At 39.2% G+C, this 22328-nt stretch overlaps 1 protein-coding gene across 2 annotated transcripts in view; it reads right to left on the reverse strand.

Annotated features, from left to right (window-relative positions):
- The window catches only part of LOC126456986 (neither inactivation nor afterpotential protein C), a 390163-nt gene that overhangs the window by 67716 nt on the left and 300119 nt on the right, over window positions 1-22328 (reverse strand). Inside the window, exons 20-22 of one of the 2 annotated variants that reach the window (XM_050092949.1) lie at window positions 12137-12280; window positions 11160-11216; window positions 3560-3690 (exon numbers count right to left, since the gene is read on the reverse strand). In XM_050092949.1, coding sequence (XP_049948906.1) covers window positions 3560-3690; window positions 11160-11216; window positions 12137-12280 — 332 coding nt within the window. Of the gene's footprint in view, window positions 1-3559; window positions 3694-11159; window positions 11217-12136; window positions 12281-22328 lie in introns of both variants that reach the window. The other variant, XM_050092948.1, reaches the window with a different exon arrangement.

Consider the following 22328-nt stretch of genomic DNA (forward strand, 5'->3'; position numbering starts at 1 on the left):
CCCCTCCCCACTCCGTCTCCTCTTTACCCCTACTCAGTTGCCTCTCCCATCATGCACTGCTTCTCATAGTTTGACTTCAGCTGTGTGTGTGTGTGTGTGTGTGTGTGTGTGTGTGTGTGTGTGTGTGTGTGTGTGTACAGACAGGGCGTCCCATTTATCTTGATCCCCACGAATAACTGTTTGTCCAGAGGCTAATTACAAAATGTTTCAAGCAAATGTTCTTTAGTTGTCAGGGGGACATCAATCAGCAAGACTGCCTTTGTTGCAGCATTGTTTTTACAAAGATATGAACAGCAGTATGTCTTTTTTAAATGGCACCCTGTATTTTTTATTTGGTAATTCATTTCCTCTCCTAAAGACCTATTCAAAAATGTATCGCATTGTACCATGCACTAAAACACAATATTATTAATTACATAACACAACATTGATGTTGATGCTCCCAGTGCTTAGTGCAAGTACTTGGGGTAATGGAAAACATCCACGTGCTGATGTTGACAGAGGACAAATGTAAACATAAGTAGAATGCACACCCATCATTCCATCAACCATCATCAGTTGAAGAGTTCTGTGAGTAGAATGTACACCAACAAAGAGAAGGTAGAAATACTACTCATCTATGGGGAATGTAAGTTAGCAGAACAGTAATTGCAATACTGTTTTCTTATGTACAGGTGCATTTAGTACAGTAGTTTAGTCATTTTAAATACTGTTGTGTAGAGCAGGCATACAGTAAAGGCTGTTCTTCCTACAAACTGTATCGACATAACGTTTCTTTTATTGCTGTTTTTGAAGGTAGGTGAAATGCTACGCAGGCAGCGGAACTGTACAGAGGGCGATATTATGACAAGACCCACCTTCCCAATGGATGCTTTCTCATCTTGTTGTGGTGCTTCAGGAAATGGACAGTTTCAACCCACGACAATGCAATCATTGTAGCACTCGCACAGACGAAGCTACCAAAGTTACTGTTCTTGCTTCCGTTGCTATGAATCCACATGTGAGCACACGACAGCTTGAACACAAGACTAGCATTCCTAAAACAAGTGTACATCATATTCTTACATGTCACCTACATCAAGAATTGCATGGAATGATTTCCAGAATCGTGTACAGTTCTGTCAGTGGGCACAGCAGCAAATCCTCACCAACCCGAACTTCTTCTCCAATGTTCTGTTGACCAATGAATGTTCCTCCTCAAACAAAGGACAGGTAAGTGCAAGATATATGCATTATTGTTCCAGCGACAACCCACGATGGCTTAGACATTGGAGCATCAGTATCAACGGAGAGTTAACATCTGGTGTGGGATGCTTGGTACTACAATTATTGACTCTTATTTCATCAATGATAGTCTAAATGGCACAGTGTATGCCATCTTCCTCAGACAAATTATTCCTCCTCTTCTTGATGAAGTGCCACAAAGAACCAGAATGCTTATGTGGTATCTACACGATGGATGCCCAGCACATAATGCCTTGCGTACACATCCTGTTCTAAACCGAAGGCATCCAGCCAGATGGATTGGTCGAGGAGGTACAGTTACTTGGCCTGATAGGTCCCCTGATTTAAATCCTCTGGACTTTTTTCTTTGGGGATGCATTAAAGATGTTGTCTATCGCAATATTCCAACAACTCCAAAGGACATGCAGGAACGTATCGTGCTTGCTTGTAATTCTCTTCAGCAGGCAACACTGGAAGCAGCAAATAATTTTTTCATTCAATGAGTGCACCATGTATTAGTGTCCAGCATCACCACTTTGAGTACCTTTGAATGTTCTGCTCCTGGGCAATAGTGCAGGAGAGTGAAAGTCAATTTTGTGTTATGTTTTTACTTGGTTTTCATTTGTTTTCTGACAACTCCAGCGAGTGGATGAGTTTTTGATCCCGGGCTCAAAGTCAATGTTGTGTTATGTAATTAATAACATTGTGTTTCAGTGAATGGTACACTGTGACACTTTTATGAATAGGTCTTTAAGAGAGGAAATGAATTACCGAATCAAAAATACAGGGTGCCATTTAAAAAAGTCATACCGCTGTTCACATCTTTGTAAAAAACAAAGCTACAACAAAGGTGGTCATGCTGAATGATGTCCCCCTGATGGCTAAAGAATATTTGCTTGAAAAATTTTGTAATTTGCATCTGGACAAACAGTTATTTATGATGGTCAAAATAAATGGAACACCCTATCTCTCTCTCTCTCTCTCTCTCTCTCTCTCTCTGTGTGTGTGTTGTATTTTTTCAACAAAGGCCTTGTTGGCTGAAAGCTTATTTTGTGACAGTCTTCTGTTGTCTTTATCTGTGACGCAACATCTCTGCTACATGGTGAGAGTAGCAACTATCCTTTTCATAATATTGTAAGTGATGTTATAATAGAGACAAAGGGTTTTGCTTAAATGTTGAATGGAATCCTGCTCTCTCTTCCTAGTCAAACAACAGGGGCACAGAGTTAACACTATTTGATCACCCACTGTTGGTAAATATTTCATTAATGATAATAGTTCTCCTAGGATATCTCTGGTTGTGTGGTGGCACTAATTGTTTGCTTATGGTGAATGTTGTCTTTCTGCATACACCATCTTTTTTTGTGATTTTTATATCCTCACCCACTCATGCTTTAAGTTGCCAAGCACAGTGATCTCTCATTCATTTGTACCTTGAAAAATGATGTGGTGTTCACCTGTCAAAACATTCCTACAATCTTCTCATGTCCAAGTCTCCTCATGTTCAGAGTACAAAGGGTGGTGACACACTGCAGGTGCAAATTATCTGGCATGTTTTTTTGCAGTCTCCTCCTGAAAATTTCCAGTAACTGGACACACCCAACAGATACCATGTACTCAAAGCCTGCTACATCTATAGGCATGACTTTTTACTGAACTAAAAGTAAGCTGGCCTTAGGATGAAATTCTAATCAACATACTGCACAGATGTGGGAATAGTGAAATACCATTTTGGTAACATTTAGCCAGGGAGATAATGATGTAACACTTCTCATTTCCATTTACAAGAACTGAGAAAGTATGTTACCCCAAACTGTCCACAGTGACTTCCAGTCCTTGAGGTGCTAGACAACATTCTCCTAAAAGGTTTATGTTTTGAAAACCAGTACAGCAATGTCAAAAGATAATTTTAAGATGAAGGAAATGTTGTGCCAGATTCATAACTAGCCCCTAATTGATCATAAAGGCACCATAAACCATTCAACTAAACTAGATATGTTCAGTTTGGAGACAGACGTCAAGACTAGAATTGTCCAACTAAGTACAGGCCATACCAAATGGAATGACCTAAAGTAAAATTGACAGCTTCTCAATTCTCCTTTCTGTGATAGTGGATTCATGAAGACACAATGGTACACATAACTGAAAATTGCCCTCAGCAGAGATATCCTGCAATGTTTTAAGACTTTGTAGATAACGCCCAACTGGCTGAGTTGCTAGGGGCAGATCTGTCATAAAAACCCTCCACATTGTAGATTTGTCTATTTATGTTTTGTAAATAACAGTTTTTCTACCTACTAACTAAATGAAAATATATTAAAAAAAATGTACTGACCTGTTGGGAGAAATACACTAGGTCTTGATGTTTTGCCGCTCGATATAGAAGAAGAACCTGGAACATTGACTTGGCCTTCCATTTTCTGCAGTACTGCCTTATGAAGAGTGCTGTCTCCTCTTGTAATTTATCTGCTTTAACAAAAGACAACAATTTGTTTATATTAAAAGAGATTCACAGTAATTTATTTATTACTGTGAAGCAGCTATGTATTGGATAACAGGTCATAAAAGAAATGTGTTCCCAATTTGACATGTTGAATTGCAGACAGGCACAACCCATTGCTTTTGGCCAAAGCCTTCTTCAGAAAAGAAAACACACTTACATTCACTCACACAATCCAGCACACCTCACGCAACCTGACCACCACCTGCGGCAACTCTGACTGCTCATTGTGCCTGCCTGCAGCTCAACATGTCATCTTTACAGTGAGTAGCAATCTATCCTTTTCCTTATATTATTGATGTTCCAATGTGGAGCTTCCATTGTTTGTTTGCTCATGTTCTGAATGTGCAGTTGAGGTTACCACAGTGGAAACAATTGAGAAAATCCATGGCATGGTAATGCAAGACTACTGAATAAAGATTCATGAGATTGCTGAGATCATAGGCATCTCAAGTGAGTGAGTGCATAATAGCCTGCACAGAGAATTGGCTATGAAGAAGCTTTGTGTGATATAGGTGCTGTGACTACTCACAGTTGACAAAAAGTGCATTCAGCACATCATTTTGTCAGCTGATTAGGTGATAGCCACTGTCTTTAGGATTGCCAAGAATAATCCTCATAGACAACTTGGAAGAAGGCAGAAATGTAACTATACCCTATATGCTTCATTGTTGGATCATTTCAAACCAAGGATGGCTCTTTCATCAATAATGCACCATCCCACACATCAGCAATAGCAACAGTGAAAGTGCATGAATTGGGCTTTGAATTTGTTCCTCAACCAACCTATTCACCTGACTTAACTCCAAGAGACTTCTTCCTGTTCCCTGACTTGACTCTCATCAAATGAGAAAGTGATAGTTGCACTCAATGAGTATTTTGCAGATTTTGACACAACCTAGTTTTTTGACTGGATTAAAAAGCTGGGGAATCACTGGACCAAGTGTATATCCCTCGAAGGAGGCTATGTTCAGAAGTGAGGTGAGTTGTCCATGAAACAAATATTTTTTCTTGCTGTTTTACCAGACCTATGAAACCACCCTCATATACATGAATTTGCTAGTGGCTGGGGCGAACTTCTGGCAGGCCATTATTGGTGTTATAATTTGTATGTGTTCTGTGAGGTTCCGTATTAGTTTACTGAAATTGAAATGTTTTCAGTACAGTCTTGCTGCAGTTGAGTATACATGTTTTGTGTGCTAGACCATACTATGAAAATCTTTCAAAGTTTGTTCTATTGTTGGCCTCACAGTACCACATGACTGCACATATATTTCTCATGTACACTGTCGTGGTGAAAGTCAAGGGACTATGACATGCACGTATATGGATGGTGGTACTATTATGTTTTCAAGGCATAAAAGGGCAGTGCATGGGCAAAGCTGCCATTTTTACTCAGATGATTCCTGTGAAAAGGTTTCAAATGTGATTATGGCCACACAGCAAGCATTAACAGACTTTGAACACAGAATGGTAGTTGGAGCTAGACGCATGGGGCATTCCATTTTGGAAATTGTTAAGGAATTCAATATACAAGATCCACAGTCTAAACAGTGTGCCGAGATTACCAAATTTCATGCATTACCTCTCATCATGGACAATGCAGTGGTCAACAGCCTTCACTTAATAATTGAGAGCAGTGGTGTTTGCGGAGTGTTGTCAGTGCTAACAGACAAGCAACACTGAATGAAATAGCCACAGAAATCAATGTGGGATGTTTGACAAACATATCCATTAGGACTGTGTGGCAAAATTTGGCATTAATGGGCTATGGCAGCACAAGACTGATGCAAGTGCCTTTGTCAGCAGCCCGACATTGCCTGCAGTGCCTCTCTTGGGCTCGTGACCATATTGGTTGGACCCTAGACAGCTGGAAAACCATGGCCTGGTCAATGAGCCCCAGTTTCAGTTGGTAAGAGCTGATGGCAGGATCTGAGTGTGGCTCAGACCACATGAAGCCTTGGACCAAAGTTGTCAACAAGCTGGTGGTGGCTTTGTTTACATGTAATGGACTTGGTCCACTGGTCCACCTGAACTGATCATTGACTGAAAATGGTTATGTTCAGCTACTGGGAGACCATTTGCAGTAGTGATGGAATTTTTATGGATGACAATGTGCTAAGTTACTGAGCCATAGTTGTTTGCGATTTGGCCACCCAGATCATCCAACATAAAATGCACCAAACATTTATGGGACATAATTGAGAAGTCAGTTTGTGCATAAAATGCTGCACTGGTAACACTTTTGCAGTATTATGGACAGCTATGGAGGAAGAATGGCTCAAAATTTCTGCGGAAGACTTCCAATGACTTGTTGAGTCCACACCATGTCAAGTTGCTGCACTTCACTGACATGATATTAGGAGGTATCCCATGATTTTTGTGTAATCAGTCACTGAGCACATTTTTTAAAAAAACTTATCACACATATTTATATTATTAACACCAAAACAAAATAATCCATTGCACTTACTAGTAAAACCACAGTGCTCATATACTATAACCATCCATCCACACAGTGTACATGTCAACTCTCACTGACCCAGACTGCTTGTGTATAATCAATAACAAAGCTAAAAATGTACCAGCAATGACCAGCTACATTCTACAGTATGTGTGTGACCTATGCTTTCTTCCAACTATTGGGCACTTTTTTTGTTTGAGGGATCTACAGTAGATGACATTTAAAAGAGGGCTAACTCAGCTGAAAATTTGATATTGAATGTGATAGGGATTCTTTCAGGCCATGGAGCTTTGTACAATTTCAGCTGTTTTTGGCACCACTGTAGTGGTGCAAGAATTAAACTGGGGCAATATCCCTGGATTTTCGTTTGTAAAGAAATGTTTGAAAATTGAGTTTAGCATTCATCCTTTTGGTTTTCTGCTCTACTTTTCGGTCCCTGTCTCATACATTAGTGTCTGGACACTGACCTTGGTAACACTAACAGCCTTTGCATATGACCAGAATTTTTTTGGGTTTTGTGAGAGATTCTTCAATAATATTCTGTTATTGTAGCCACTGTAGGCTACATACATTGTCCTCCTGTCAGCCAAACATGTTTCATACAGCACTCCCTATCTACAGTCCTATTTTTTACAGTTATTATGAAGTAGTCTTGGTTCCTTTAGAGATTTCTTTACAGTGGCTATACCATGAAGGGTCCCTGCCACCATGAACTGTTCTATTAGGTATATATCTATCAAGCACATGGTCTCTTATTCTTGCAAATCTAAGACACAGCTCTCCTACAGGCTCCTTTCCAGAGCTAAATGTTTCAACTTCCCTTCTGACATGCAACACTACTGCCTCTTTATCTAATTTGTTGAATATCTTACTTCATTCCATTACCCTACATTCCAGCGTCTTTGTTTTACTCTTGTTGATGCTCATCTTATAACTGCTTTTCAAGAAACTATAGGTTCCACTCAGCTGCTCTTCCAAGTCCTCAATGACTTTGACAAAACTGCCATGTCATCAGCAAACCCTAAAATTTTTGTTTGTTCTTCCTGAACTTTAATTCCTTCTCCAAATTTTTCTTTGGTTTTCTTTACTCTTTGCTCACTGTACAGGTTGAATAGCAAAGGTGATAGGCTACAACAGTGTCACACTCTCTTCTCAAATGCTGCTTCCCTTACATGTTCTTCTATTTTTATGACAGCAATCTGGTTTTTGTGCCTTTCACTCTCTGTGTTTTATCTCTGTTACCTCCAGAATTTAAAAGAGTGTATTACAGCTAAAACTGGCAAAGGCTTTGTCTGACTCTAAAAATGCTGTACATGTAAGTCCATCTTTCTTTAATTTATCTTCTATGATAAATCATGGAACCAATATTGCCCTGTGTGTTCTCACTTCTCTAGATCTCAAAATGAACTTCCCCACGATCAGCTTCTACCAGTTTTTCCATTCTTCTGTAAATAATTCGTTTCAGTATGTTGCAACTTAACCTATTCATCTGACAGTTCAATAATATTCACACCTGTTAGCATCTGCATTCTCTGGAACTGGAATCATTACATTCTTCTTGAAGTCTGAGGGTATTCCACGTGTCTCATATATCTGATACACTGGGTGGAATAGTTTTGCCATGGCTGGCTCTCCAAAGGATCTCAATAATTTTGAGGGAATATCATCTACTTCAGGGGCCATGTTTCAACTTAAGTCTTGCAAGGCTTTGTCAAATTCTGTGTGGATTGTCATATCTCTCATCTCAGCTTCATCTAATTATTTCCTTTCTACAATATTGTCTTCAAATTCATTTCCATTGTAGAGCCCTTCTACATATTCCTTCCACGTTTCAGCTTTCCCTTCTTTGTTTAGTATTGGCTTGCCATCTGTGTTCTGATGTACTTTTGCTTATGATACAAGCAGGATTTCAGAGATCACATGTCTGTGCAGTACACAGACCAGCTTATAGACACCATCTGTGTCTCCCCCTGGTGCACTCTGGTGAGTCACTAAAGAAACAGTATTATTGAAGTGATGGGAAGTACGTGCTCAGTCTATTCTGTAAACTGTGTTACACTTGTCCATTCCATGTGTTCAGTGCTACATGCTACCTGTACTTCACTGTATCTTACATTGGCTCTGTAAAGTACTAAGTCCCACAAATCATGTTTGTTCTTGCTAGAAAAAACTTTATGATGAGTGAGGGTTATATTTCCCCTGCATATTAGTGGCAGTGCTAAGTCACCCAATGAATATCTTGGTGGAAGAAATACTCCAACATATCACTGCCCAATAGCAAGCTTTCATGGTACAACAGCAGGCTCCCAGCATCACTCTCAGTCAAGTGGTATCTGCATGTTTGCATGTTTGCATCATGTTACTCTTCCATCAGTGCAACCATCACCCTTACTGGCATCTTATGAATTGGCTGAAGATTGGGACTCCAATGAGACATTGTTATGCCAAAATTTCTAGGTTTTTCATGTGGGTGATGCAAACCTGTGTAGGACTTTCTTTATTTCCTGGTTTTTGCTGTGCTTTTATCAGTTGTGTCAACTTGCACCTTTGCCAGAAGCAACTAGCTTATCATTTGATGAAATGTGCAAACTTCTCTCAACCTATTACTGTGATAGCAGGCATGTCATTGTGATGGGTGTAGAATTTTATCATTGTCAGAAATTCCCAAACCAATCTTAAAAGGCAAGGTCTGCAGAGTTACACAGGCTGGGTCTTCATAAATTTGTCATTACTACCCATCATGAATCCTACACTGATCATATGGTGCATGATTTTATTATTCATCTGTCCCCAAATGGGGAAGTCTGTGGAAAAGCACTTCTTGTGAGGATATGACACTTATGGATGTGATCAATATAGTACAGTCCTTTGAAGTGTCATGGACCGCAGGCGATCAGATTCCTGCGTGGGGAAAGGTATTGGAAATCACTTAGTCAATCCCCATTAGGCACAATGCAAGTGATCACGATGATGGGCAACCTGTTGCAGCAGTACAGCAGTGCAGCAGTACAGCTCAGTGTCACATGGGGCAGCATTGGTTATGACCACAGGAGCAACAGGCTGTATCATAACAGTGGCCACGAGACCCTCTTCCATCTTGCTTATATTCCTTTGTCCACCATGAGCATGCTGCATGCCCTAAACATTGGACTGTTTGCAGGAAGTTTTGAAAGAAAGTCCATATTGCATTGGTTTATAATTCCTCTTAAAATGTGGTAGACCCAGTAATACTGATGGACATAAACTGTATCTCTAAATGACTGTCTTCCTGAACAAACTTTTTATTGATTTGTGTGGGTTTGATAAACACTAAAACTGAAAATGGACATAGGAGCTGCAATGACTTTAGTAAATGCACAAATGTACATAGACGTGGTCTCCCCTCCCCTCCCCTCCCCTCCCCTCCCCTCCCCTCCCCTCCCCTCCCCTCCCCTCCCCACACATAGGTTTCACGGAAATTGGTTAGCTACAATAAACAGCAGATTCCAAACCTAGGCCAGTTCTCCATTCCTGTATCTTACAAATCTGTTGTTTGCCCTCTCACCTTCCTTGTTGTGGATCATTCCATACCACAGACCTGTTCAGGCTAGATGCATTTAATGCTTTCAGTTTCTGCATTGCCGATGAGGTAAATTTAGTGTCAGATCAAGTTCCATATCAGCAACTGGAGTCTCTCTGCTCCAAGTTTTCATTACAGTTTTCCCCTGGGCTCAGCTGTGCTACTGGTTTTCATGCACACATTACCAAGAAAGAGTCTGACCACTCTCATTTTTTTGGGCATGGAAGGTGCCTGTCACATTGTGCGACTGTCAAGACCAAATTACACCATTTGTACTTGATGTCATTCGGCCTATTTCTTCCAGTGAATGGACTACATCACTGGTCGTCATTCAGAAACTGATAGGTAAGCTTCGCTGTTGCAATTTCAGTGTCACGATAAATGCACAGTCTGTGATAGATACATACATTTTACCCTGCCCTGATGAGTTGCTCATCAGTAATAAAATAAACTTTCATTGCATCGCTCTGTTGCTACATTCGAGTGCTGCCGCACAGTAATGACCCACTTGGAACATTAAACAGTGTAGCTGCATCAGAGCTCCACCAAACACTTATTCAATTACTAATTGCCTCATAGGGAACTGCCTCATTAGGGGGTTGTGCTGTTAGTTCAGATTTTGGGTCAGATTAACATGTAATCAGATAACAGTTTTCCTCAGTAATGTCTTTTGACATGGCGGAGTAACGTACAACACTGATATTCAAGACAAACGCTTAAAGAGCTGATATGCATGTGCAATTATCCTACAAAAAGAAATAAGCATGCTACCTCAACACAAACAAAAGAAAAAAACACCACAACATCAAAAACTATAAGTAACATACTAAATAATTCACCATTTAGTGATTCTCATTTGGAAATGACAATGAACAAAAAAATAAAAAAAATTTTGCTGTTTGTAGATGACAAGCTGGAGACTGTGTAGTAGATACAATGTTACCACCATAAACAACTACTAGCCTCATGTGAGGTGTACCAAAGGTTTCCTTAGAGGTTAGTGTGTACCAACAATTTTGTAGAAAGGAAATAAACAAATAAATCCATTGAAGATTGCACAAAAAGTGCTGCAACATGCCTGGGGAAAAACAAAACTATGGAACAGTGTTGTGCATAAGCTGGAATTCCTCTTCAATCTCCACCTTAAATAATGCAATTCACAAACTATTGTTTGCTATGGGAAAAATGCATTGCTTTGTCCATAACCATTAAAAGCTATAGGCCTACAAATTTGCAAAACCAAAATATTATTGAACAAATAGGCCCCTACCTCAGATGGTTTTAATAATTTCAGTGTCTGCTGTCTAAGAGAAAAGTTACTTGAATATCTTTTTTATTTATTTTTTACTTTCAGAAGGGTGTCATGATAAATAACAAAACTGTGTGTTTGGAATAAACTTTTGTTTCCTTACCTGCTTTGCTTTTCTCCTTTTGCCCCATCTGTTTTCTAACTTGGTATCCACGGAATTCTGTTGAAAGGATGACTTATTACTTTTGTGTCAGTAATACAGAAAATTGTTTATGGAGCTCTTTACACATGTAATAGTATAATCTCTCAAAACATTAAAGCAGAATTAAAATATGGGAAAAATTATACAGCTAATCATCCTCATAACAGAAGTGGATCCTTCAGTGGCTGACCATAGTAGTATAAGTGCAAGTAAATGCCACAATTAAACTTTTGAGGCCAAAAAGTATTTTTTCAATGAAGATATGAAAATGGCAGATTGAACAGAAAAAAATGGTAAGAAACAAACATATGTTATTTTGACTTTCTCATTACAGCATAAAAACTTGTTAAATTAAAAACAGATTCGTCTTATTTCAATATATAAAATTCAAAAATCGAGACCAATTTTAGCATGTGTATTATAAATTATGACAGAAAATCATTTAGAAGTCATAGTAAATGGGCAAGTAGCATTCAGATATTAAGAACAAATAATGTACATCACCATAGCACTGTACTTCAGAGTTATAATTAAATAGCAAATTTAAAGCCAACTACAATAAGGCAATTATTGTGCACCAGCACACCTTGTGCATGGGACAATGATTGACAAAGACAAAGCTAAAATATTGACACAATAATATAATTAATAGTCACAGCCAGTACAAGGTATTGTTCCAGCATGGAAGTTGTCACTGCTTCAGTTGCTCATCAGTGATCAAACTGCCTTAAAGCAATCCCAGTTGCTTGGTATGGTAGAGAAAAGTGATATGTATTGAATAACAGGATAACAGCTCACTCAGCCTAAAATATGGGATGAAATGAGTAAAAGAAGAGTAAGCGCAAAAGGGAAGGAACTGGTTGATGAATATGAATGTATGATTTTAGTTTTTAAGTAATGTTAGTATAAGTGTTAATTCTGAATACTTGTGGACTTACGTTTCTGTATTACAACAGCTGCTTCCTCTTGTGACATTGCAGCTTCCTTATCACTTTCTGTTTTATCCTTTCCACCCTTTTTGGCATCCTTCTTACTCCCCTTTTGTTTCTTGTGTTTCTTTTTCCCAGAATCAAGATTGTCTTCTGAAAAAAGAAATGTATGTCAGTGGTATTGCTGTTATTCTTAATGACATTTTTTTAATTCTGCTCCACATAAGAGTTTTCTTTCAGCTCCAGAGCTTTTTAAAATTATTTTCTCTCTGTGACAGAAATATTAAAAAAAACTTTTATAACCAATGTTATATATATTGTAAACGCAAATATTTGTGTATGTATGTGTTACTTCTTTAATCTTAGACAGATTTGGATGAAATCTGGAATGGCGATAGCTTATACCCTGAATTAACATATAGAACACCTTACAAATACCTACATATGACAGGGATGGTGATGCAGGTGAAAAAATTGTGTAACCCATGACACATGAATACCCATACTTTACTCATCCAGTATTTACACATAAGGTCAAACTTACACAAAACTTCTTCACACTGCCAACTCAGTAAGATGATGAAAGGAAAAAGCTTATCACTTACTAAATTTTCACTGTTCATGCAGTAACACTGCTGGATGGATCATAGCATTTTAATTTATTACATCTTTACTACCAACTGTATTCATGATATCTTTTTCAGACAGTATTTATATATACTGCTAAATGTATCAACAAAATTATATCATTGTACAGTACATTGGTCAGGGGATATGATGTCATAAATACTGAAATGAGTGAAAAGCTGCCACATCATGCATGATGTTTAAATTTATTTCTTTGTTGTTGCTAATTTCATTCACAACAAATTTTATAGAAAGCGTCCATATATGTCACTGAATATACCTACAAAAATATATCATTGTAAAACACACAGTTCAGGAGATATGATGTCAAATACTGAAAAACATGAAAAGCTGCCACATCATGCATGTCATTTTAATTTATTACTTCTTTAGTACTAACTCTATTCACAATACAATCTGCAGACAATAGCCACATATACCACTGGATATACCTGCAAAATTACATCATTTTATGACATCAGTTCAGGAGATATATTGTCATAAACACTGAGCTGCATGACAACGAAACTGCAGGGTGAAATTTGCTAGAGATACAGGTGAAACATATGTACAAATAGGTGTGAAATATGTTAAATTCATTTGAAATATATTCAACATGTGTGTAAGTGGGCAAACCCATGGCTATAAAGCTGATCCTAAGCCCCTAGACTAAATTCAACCAAGTTTGGCGCACATAATAGTTACAATCTGGAAACAAATGCTGTGGGGCCAGAAACCACCAGTCTTCTATTGAGGCAGGGATGCTAACATGGAAAAGGAAGGGGGAGGAGAAGATGTCCCTCTCCACCTTGCCCTTTTGAAAGGGCAAGGTGAAGGGCAAGGTGGAGAGGGACAGACAGAGGTGGAGGAAGAAATACAGAGAGGGAAGAGGAGGAGATGGACAGAGTGAGGAGGAAGGAGAAAATTAACTGACAGAAGATTGGAATAAATATGTATCCAGGCATTTTTAATAGTTAATTGTTTAGCTACCTGTAACACCACAGGGCACAGCAAGTATTTTATAAAGGGATCCCGATCCATGATTTTTCATCATCAGGAACAGATTTTGTAACCTTTATCAGTGCAACTGAAATCACAAATTTAAAACTGTGGAGAGTAGGCTTACGGTCATATATTTAAAAATATGAAACAAAATTTTTGAATTGTCATTGGAAGCTTCCTGGGAAATACCTGGAAGATGAAACTTGAGAAGAATAATGAACCCATTATCTGCAGACACACAATCTATAGGTTATGTTGGAATTCTGGGAAAGCTAACAAAAAAGGGGTTAAGTCTCTGAAAATTAACTATAATACAGAGAGAATGTGCATGGGAAACACTGCTACTCAGCAAATGCAACTTCTCATAAAATGCTACCAGGAAAAACATAATGCAGACCGCTCTTTTCACTTCAAACATTCACTTTTGCTGCACACACTGTATGCTGATGGTACACCTGGGCTTTAACATTAACCTAGTATTTCTACATTTGTTTCCTTTGCTGTTCCTTTCTCACTTCAGACTGTGTTTTGTCAGTTTTTAGATCTGGATTTTCTTGGCAATAATGTGCTCATGAAGTTTATTTCTGAATAGAATGTGTTTATGGATAGCTTCCAGTGTTGTCCCTTCTTCTTGCAGGTCTTTTTGTACCTGGTGAATCACATCTCCTGGGTATTCCTGTTGAGAATTAATGGAGGATACAATTGCTCAGTCTTCTTTGACTCATTTGGGAAATGTAGGGATAGAAGATAATCCTCCTATGAATGGTGTCTGGGATCTTTTCCACATGTGTATAGAGTTCATGGCTGTGCCATTGTTTCTTTGATCAGGCTTAGGATTTTGTTCAATATCTACCTTTTCTTATTTCTAATTTTTCAGCAGACCTTTTCTGTTCATAACAAGGTGTTCTGTGGTGTATGAGGCACCTGATTATATTACTGTGCACTAATGTTGTATCTCAGCATTGATTGATGTTTTCTTGGTATACTGTTTCCATTTTTTTTGACTGATGATGCAAAACATCTTTCTCAGATGTGTTCAGCTCTATCTGCCCTCCTAGGTATTTAAATTTCTCTGTCCATTTGATTCCCTATTTTTCTACCTCTAGTAAACTGAGTGGTGAATTGATATTTGCATTAAATCCAATTTTCTTGAAGGGGATCTGGAATCCCACATTTGTTGCTTGCATCTTCAGTTCTGCAGCTGTGTGTAGCAAATTGGAAAAAAACTGTGAGGTTCTCTGCAAAGACTGGACAACCAACTATCAAATTCATGTTTCTGTAGGCAAGCCTGACTCAATGTTGAGTACCTTTGTCACACAGTCCTTTTCGTGACCCATGGATCACTTTCTCAAGTTCACAAGTATATTTCTATGTAATTTTATGTATATTAGTGTTTGTTTGGGTGCCATAGACCACACTATCATGTGGTCCAATTGAAACGATAACAACAACTTGTGGTACAATAATATACCAGCTATTGTTCACTCCCGGCTAATGAATTCAGGTTCACCATATGCAAAACTGGGAACTTCTGACTAAGGTCTCTGAAATAGTCACCATTTGATGCAGGGAGGTGAAACTCATGTAGGGAATTATGGTAACATGACCTTGGTTTACTGCAAGGCCACTTGGAGCACTGCAGTCTATCATCTCCCTTTCTCATTGGCAGATTTTTAGCCTCCATGTTTGTTTTCATTTCATAATTAACATGAGTTGGTTTCTTCGCAGTGTGCTTTTTATTATGACTTCTCTTGTGCATTGCATTCTTTAAATTACATTGTAAATATGTTTTATGTTTCCCACTTTCTGAATGCTTTCTTCTCACATCTGTAATATTCATTGGGATAAATGATTCCACATTTGCTTTTGTTTCATATAAAACAGAAGTCCTTGTGTTTCATGGTGTTCTGTGGACTTACATGCATATGTTATTGCTTATGAATTTGAGTGTGAAATGCTCAGTTTAAATGAGTTGAAAGTACATTGCTCATATTCTATGTTATTCTTCTTTGCATCTGTTTTCCGTACTTTCTCACATTTCATGGCAGGTTTTCACAGCACTGGTATTGAACTTCCTTACATCTTGTCAAGGAATGAGTATGTAATTCTGTTTTGAATGGTGTGGCAGTTGCTTGCAGAGTGTGGGTGCAAATATAGATGAGAATGCTTTGTAGTCTTGGTGCCTAGAGCATTCTTCCTTGCAAATCCTAAAAATGCAACAGTAGTTATACTAATGCTTTGGACTTATTATTAACAAATATTACAAACAGTACATTTAAGCAGCAGTCAACGAAAATTTTGGTAACTCCATTAAATTAGAGGGTATGACAAATGGATAGGGACAAAAATAATGTAGAATATAAGCAATATACTTATAGTGCACTGAATTGAAGTAGTTCACACACATATTCGTAAGCAATAACAAATAGATGTGAGCTCACAGAATACCATTTATATGAAACAAGAACAAAGATGAAATTACACTCCTGGAAATGGAAAAAAGAACACATTGACACCGGTGTGTCAGACCCACCATACTTGCTCCGGACACTGCGAGAGGGCTGTACAAGGAATGATCACACGCACGGCACAGCGGACACACCAGGAACCGCGGTGTTGGCCGTCGAATGGCGCTAGCTGCGCAGCATTTGTGCACCGCCGCCGTCAGTGTCAGCCAGTTTGCCGTGGCATACGGAGCTCCATCGCAGTCTTTAACACTGGTAGCATGCCGCGACAGCGTGGACGTGAACCGTATGTGCTGTTGACGGACTTTGAGCGAGGGCGTATAGTGGGCATGCGGGAGGCCGGGTGGACGTACCGCCGAATTGCTCAACACGTGGGGCGTGAGGTCTCTACAGTACATCGATGTTGTCGCCAGTGGTCGGCGGAAGGTGCACGTGCCCGTCAACCAGGGACCGGACCGCAGCGACGCACGGATGCACGCCAAGACCGTAGGATCCTACGCAGTGCCGTAGGGGACCGCATCGCCACTTCCCAGCAAATTAGGGACACTGTTGCTCCTGGGGTATCGGCGAGGACCATTCGCAACCGTCTCCATGTAGCTGGGCTACGGTCCCACACACCGTTAGGCCGTCTTCCGCTCACGCCCCAACATCGTGCAGCCCGCCTCCAGTGGTGTCGCGACAGGCGTGAATGGAGGGACGAATGGAGACGTGTCGTCTTCAGCGATGAGAGTCGCTTCTGCCTTGGTGCCAATGATGGTCGTATGCGTGTTTGGCGCCGTGCAGGTGAGCGCCACAATCAGGACTGCATACGACCGAGGCACACAGGGCCAACACCCGGCATCATGGTGTGGGGAGCGATCTCCTACACTGGCCGTACACCACTGGTGATCGTCGAGGGGACACTGAATAGTGCACGGTACATCCAAACCGTCATCGAACCCATCGTTCTACCATTCCTAGACCGGCAAGGGAACTTGCTGTTCCAACAGGACAATGCACGTCCGCATGTATCCCGTGCCACCCAACGTGCTCTAGAAGGTGTAAGTCAACTACCCCGGCCAGCAAGATCTCCGGATCTGTCCCCCATTGAGCATGTTTGGGACTGGATGAAGCGTCGTCTCACGCGGTCTGCACGTCCAGCACGAATGCTGGTCCAACTGAGGCGCCAGGTGGAAATGGCATGGCAAGCCGTTCCACAGGACTACATCCAGCATCTCTACGATCGTCTCCATGGGAGAATAGCAGCCTGCATTGCTGCGAAAGGTGGATATACACTGTACTAGTGCCGACATTGTGCATGCTCTGTTGCCTGTGTCTATGTGCCTATGGTTCTGTCAGTGTGATCATGTGATGTATCTGACCCCAGGAATGTGTCAATAAAGTTTCCCCTTCCTGGGACAATGAATTCACGGTGTTCTTATTTCAATTTCCAGGAGTGTATTTACACTTTGCAATGTTCTGGATAAGAACAAAGATTAAAACATATAGGCAAAATATTTACATTGCAATTCGAAGAATGGAATATACACAAGAAGGTCATGATCAGGAACACATTCTCCACTTTATAACAGCCATCATGTGGACTGCAGTGTAGGTTTTTACAAATAAATACGCTTTACCACAAGACTACCAGACTCACACATAAAGTGCAAATGAAAAATATTGTCATCTAGTATTCTTATTTTGCAAAGCAAAAGTACTGATTACTGTGCCATATACTCCGAGATTGAAGTTCATTTCCAGGTTACTTGGAGCACTACTGTAAGTCTCTGTTTCTGCATCACAACATCTACATCTACACTATACAAACCATTGTAAGATGCATGGCAGAGGGTACATCCCATTGTACCAGTTATTAGGGTTTCTTCCCATTTCGTTCATGTATGGAGCATAGGGAGCATGATTGTATGCCTCTGTGTGTGTAGTAATTATTCCAATCTTATCTTCAAGATGTCAGTGATAAAAAGGGGTTGTAGTATATTCCTAGAATCATCATTTAAATATATCTATTGAAATTTTGTTAGTAGATTTTTTCCACGTAGTTTATGTCTATCTTCAAAAATCTGCCAGTTCAGTTCTTTCAGCATGTCTGTGACACTCCCCCATGAATCAAACAACCCTGCCCTTCTCTACATACATTCAATAGCCCCTGTTCGTCGTATTTCAAATGGGTCCCACACATTTGACCAATATTTTAGAATAGTTAACATGAGTGATTTGTAAGCAATCTCCTTTGTAGACTGACTCTTCTCCAGTATTCTACCAATAAAATGATGTCTACCACCTGCTTTACTCATGACTGAGCTTATGTAATCATTTCATTTCATATCCATTATATTTTGGTACTTTGTGATTTGAGCTCACACAAAAGTGGAGGGGGGGGGGGGTGATGACAAATTTAGTGGGGTGTATGATTGATACCCACTGCATTATGTCTTACCAAAGCTTTTTGAACAACATCCTGACATTATTTCGAACAAACAGACTGAACTAAAAACAAACAAAAATCAGCAGTATTCCTGTGAACTTGTTTTTCTATAAATAAAGTCATTTGCTTCTGATCTTCTAATATTACAGATAAAACAAATTAGAAATTAAATTACGTAATCTAAGGTGTCAAAAATCATTCACAATGTATGACTGTCCAGCATATCACCATTACTAATTCCACAGTGTCAAAAATTTATTTTTTGATTACCACAACAATATAACTGAAGAATTACCTGCCAAATATATTGGCATATGCTAAAAAACCAATATATATGCTGTATGCTAGAGATAAACTTACTGTAAAATGTAATTTGTTCTCTGCTTGCAAATGGTGCTGAAGATGGACATGTGCCCAATACTAGTCATGTAATAACATAAAAAAATGTACACTCCATTAAGCAGCTTAAAGTAGTGTATGTGTACTGCACTGACATATTTTCAGTATTAGCAAGCTGCAGAACACCACAGGTACAAGGCAATTTTACAAGCTCACTATCAATTTATTCTTATCACACTTACAAAACTGCTGGATATAGTACTATCTGCTATGTGCAATAACCTCTAGTTCTGGCATGGTGCAATACCAGGATACTTCAAGGCTGATATGTGAGCACAAATAACTTTCAACTCTGGTAAATCTTGGATAGGTTGAGCAGTAATTATTGTATTTCCAGTGTGTTCACTTGATGTAATACTCCTTGATTTTGTTCTTTTTAGAAGTGAGATAGAAAAAGTGTTTCACAACAAAAATGTCATTCTCTGTGGATGACTTATCATTCCTAAAATTTTTTCTCCATTAATATCTTATTATTCTCTGTACATGCTGTTTTGATTTTATCTGTCCTTCTATGTCAGATAAAGTATTGTTTTTAGTCAAATGATAAACATAAATAATAATTTTTCAGTTTGTTGACAACATATCCCAGGAATAAGACTTTACTTAAATTATTTAGTAATCTCATATTGTAAGTGCTAAAAATCCCACCAGAAATATACAAAATTTACAAGTGTTAGTAACAGCTGCATTCTTTATTCTGCTGGAAACAGTGTAATAACTTAAGCTGCCCTATAGCTATGAAAAGTAAAAGCCTGTGGTCCTTTTTTCAGTAGGTTGTGATCTGAAATACACCTACAGCGTCATCTTTACATCTTCTTTTCTCTGAACATTCTTGATGGTACAAATAGTTGTTCAGGCAAATACTGTGGAGGAATATTTAGTTTGTTCTTGCATCATTTGGTGACTAAAATCAATTCTTTCCCCTTAGAATTCTATAAAATTTCACACAGGTGAAGCAGTAGTCATATTTCTGCCAGAGCCTATGAAGATAATGTTTTATAACAAAAAACTACTAAATATCTTGCATTTTCTACCTGTCTCTGGTATGTTTATAAACAAAGCTGACTGGTCAACCCTTTTAACTAATGGTTTTTACTAGTAATTAGTCTGCCTCTCCTTTAGAGATTTAACAGTACCCAGTAATGGAGGCAGTTTTGTCACTTCAAGAGCCAGTCATATCTGAACATATATCACATTCACTTGTCTCATTACTTTCATTTCCTTGTTCTGTACTTCCCTCAGACAGAGATGGCCCATCACACTCTAAAGCAGCACTGACGGAAATCTTGATCCATGGACAACTTTTATGTTGCCTGGCAGAACAAGAGAAATGGTATTAAATCTTACATGCAAACAAGCCAGGACAATGACAGTGCGAGAGGCATTGAATTTGGGAAATTACTAAGAATGCATATTTTTATTATTTATTCATTGGCTGACCAGTTGGACATGCCTTGTTATGTTTACACTTAGCTCTGGTTACAGTTCTCTGTTTACTTTTGTTGTCAAGCTCCATTGTAATTAATCAAGCGAATAAATCTTGTTAACTCAAGTTTATGTGTGTGTCTGCATATTTATGGCTGAAATGATGGAAGTTGTCTGTAAACACAAATACCAGTGTTCCTGCCAGAGAAGCTTGAACAGTGGTTTGCAATGCTAGATTTGGCACTTACACAAAACAGCATTGCTAGTAATTACACAAAGTTTGCTGTGGCGATTAATAGCTCGGATGTCTGAGTGGTCAAAATGGTTTTGTACATTTTTTTTAATGCATGGTGTCTTTTCCTTCAAAGAACCAACACCACACAGATCCCACAGCTGTAAAGCATTATATGTAAATTGAACGGGGTGGACTATTATCAGCTGCAGTGGGACATTAAGTGGAATCAGTGGCTGCAAGTGAAAATGTGTAGTGGACTGGGATTCAAACTGGGGATCTCCTGCTTACTAGGAAAGTGCATTAACCACTGCGCCATCTGGGACACAGTGCTATCACAACTGAACAGCCTATCTTGGTACACCTCAGTGCTGGTTCACACTCCCACCATGCACCACCTTCCCGCATTCCCTGTTCATTATACACCTGTTTGCTATTTAGAGATTCCTACAGGAGGTCAGTTGTATTTGTGCATTCACACTGAAGAAAGTGGATCCATTGCCCAGCCAGGCTTATGAATTATTTGAATGCATGGTGTCTGTTCCTTTGATAGAACTGAAACCACACAGATCCTGCAGCTGTGAAACATTGTATGTAAATTGAAGGGGGATGACTGTTATCAGCTGCAGTGGGACATTAAACAGAATCAGCAGCGATGAGTGAAAATGTGTACTGAAAAGGTGCGATAACCACTGCACCAGCCGGGACACAGTGTTATCTCAACTGCATGGACTGTCTCCGTATGCCTTGTAGCTGATCCACATTGCCACCGAGTGCCACCTATCTGCTGTCCCTGTCCATGACACTTTGTCTCGCTGCTTAGAGATTTCTGGAGGGAGGGTTTTTTAGACTAGGCTTCTTTCCTTACAGTCCAGTTGAATATGAAGGAGTAGAGTCCCCCGGTGTATTCTGGAAATTGGCATGCATGTCCTTTGCTTTCATACCTTTCTTTATGAATTACTTAATCACTGCTCGTATCTCGATTTTTTTCATCTTTTCAAATCACTATGCGAGAACAACAACAGAGCCATGTCACCACCACAGCTCTCTTTCAAGAGCACTGATGTGGTGTGTGTTTACAGGCAACAGTCTAATGAATATCACATGAACAACTCATTGCTGTAGGCCTGACCTCTTGTGGGGATTCTGAGAACTTTTCAAACCATGCGTATTTGTCACCATAGATGAGGAACTCAAATCCATCAACACGGAAACTGAAAATGCATGCTAGATTGTGTGGACAAGACTTAATATCAAAAGTGAGTGTAAAATTACAATCAGATACTTCTGCTGACCACCACAGTCACCGCCAGATATAATCAAAAACTTTAGAAAAAAGTTAATTTAACTATCACATTAGTTCCCCAATCATATCTTCAGCACTGAAGGAGACTTGAATCAGTCAGCTGGGAAAATTACAGTTTTGTAAGTGGTAGGCAGGACAAGACATCCTGTGCAACACTATTAAATGTGTTCTCTGAGAACTGTCTAGAACAGTTTGTTCAGAAACTCACTGATGATGGAACTTTATTGGATTTAATAGCAATAAATAGACATGATCACTCAGAGAATGTCCACATAGAAACAGGTCTCAAAGACCGAGAGGCAGTTATAACAAAAATG

Source organism: Schistocerca serialis, chromosome 2 (genome assembly GCF_023864345.2).
Source record: "Schistocerca serialis cubense isolate TAMUIC-IGC-003099 chromosome 2, iqSchSeri2.2, whole genome shotgun sequence".
NCBI lineage: Eukaryota > Metazoa > Arthropoda > Insecta > Orthoptera > Acrididae > Schistocerca > Schistocerca serialis.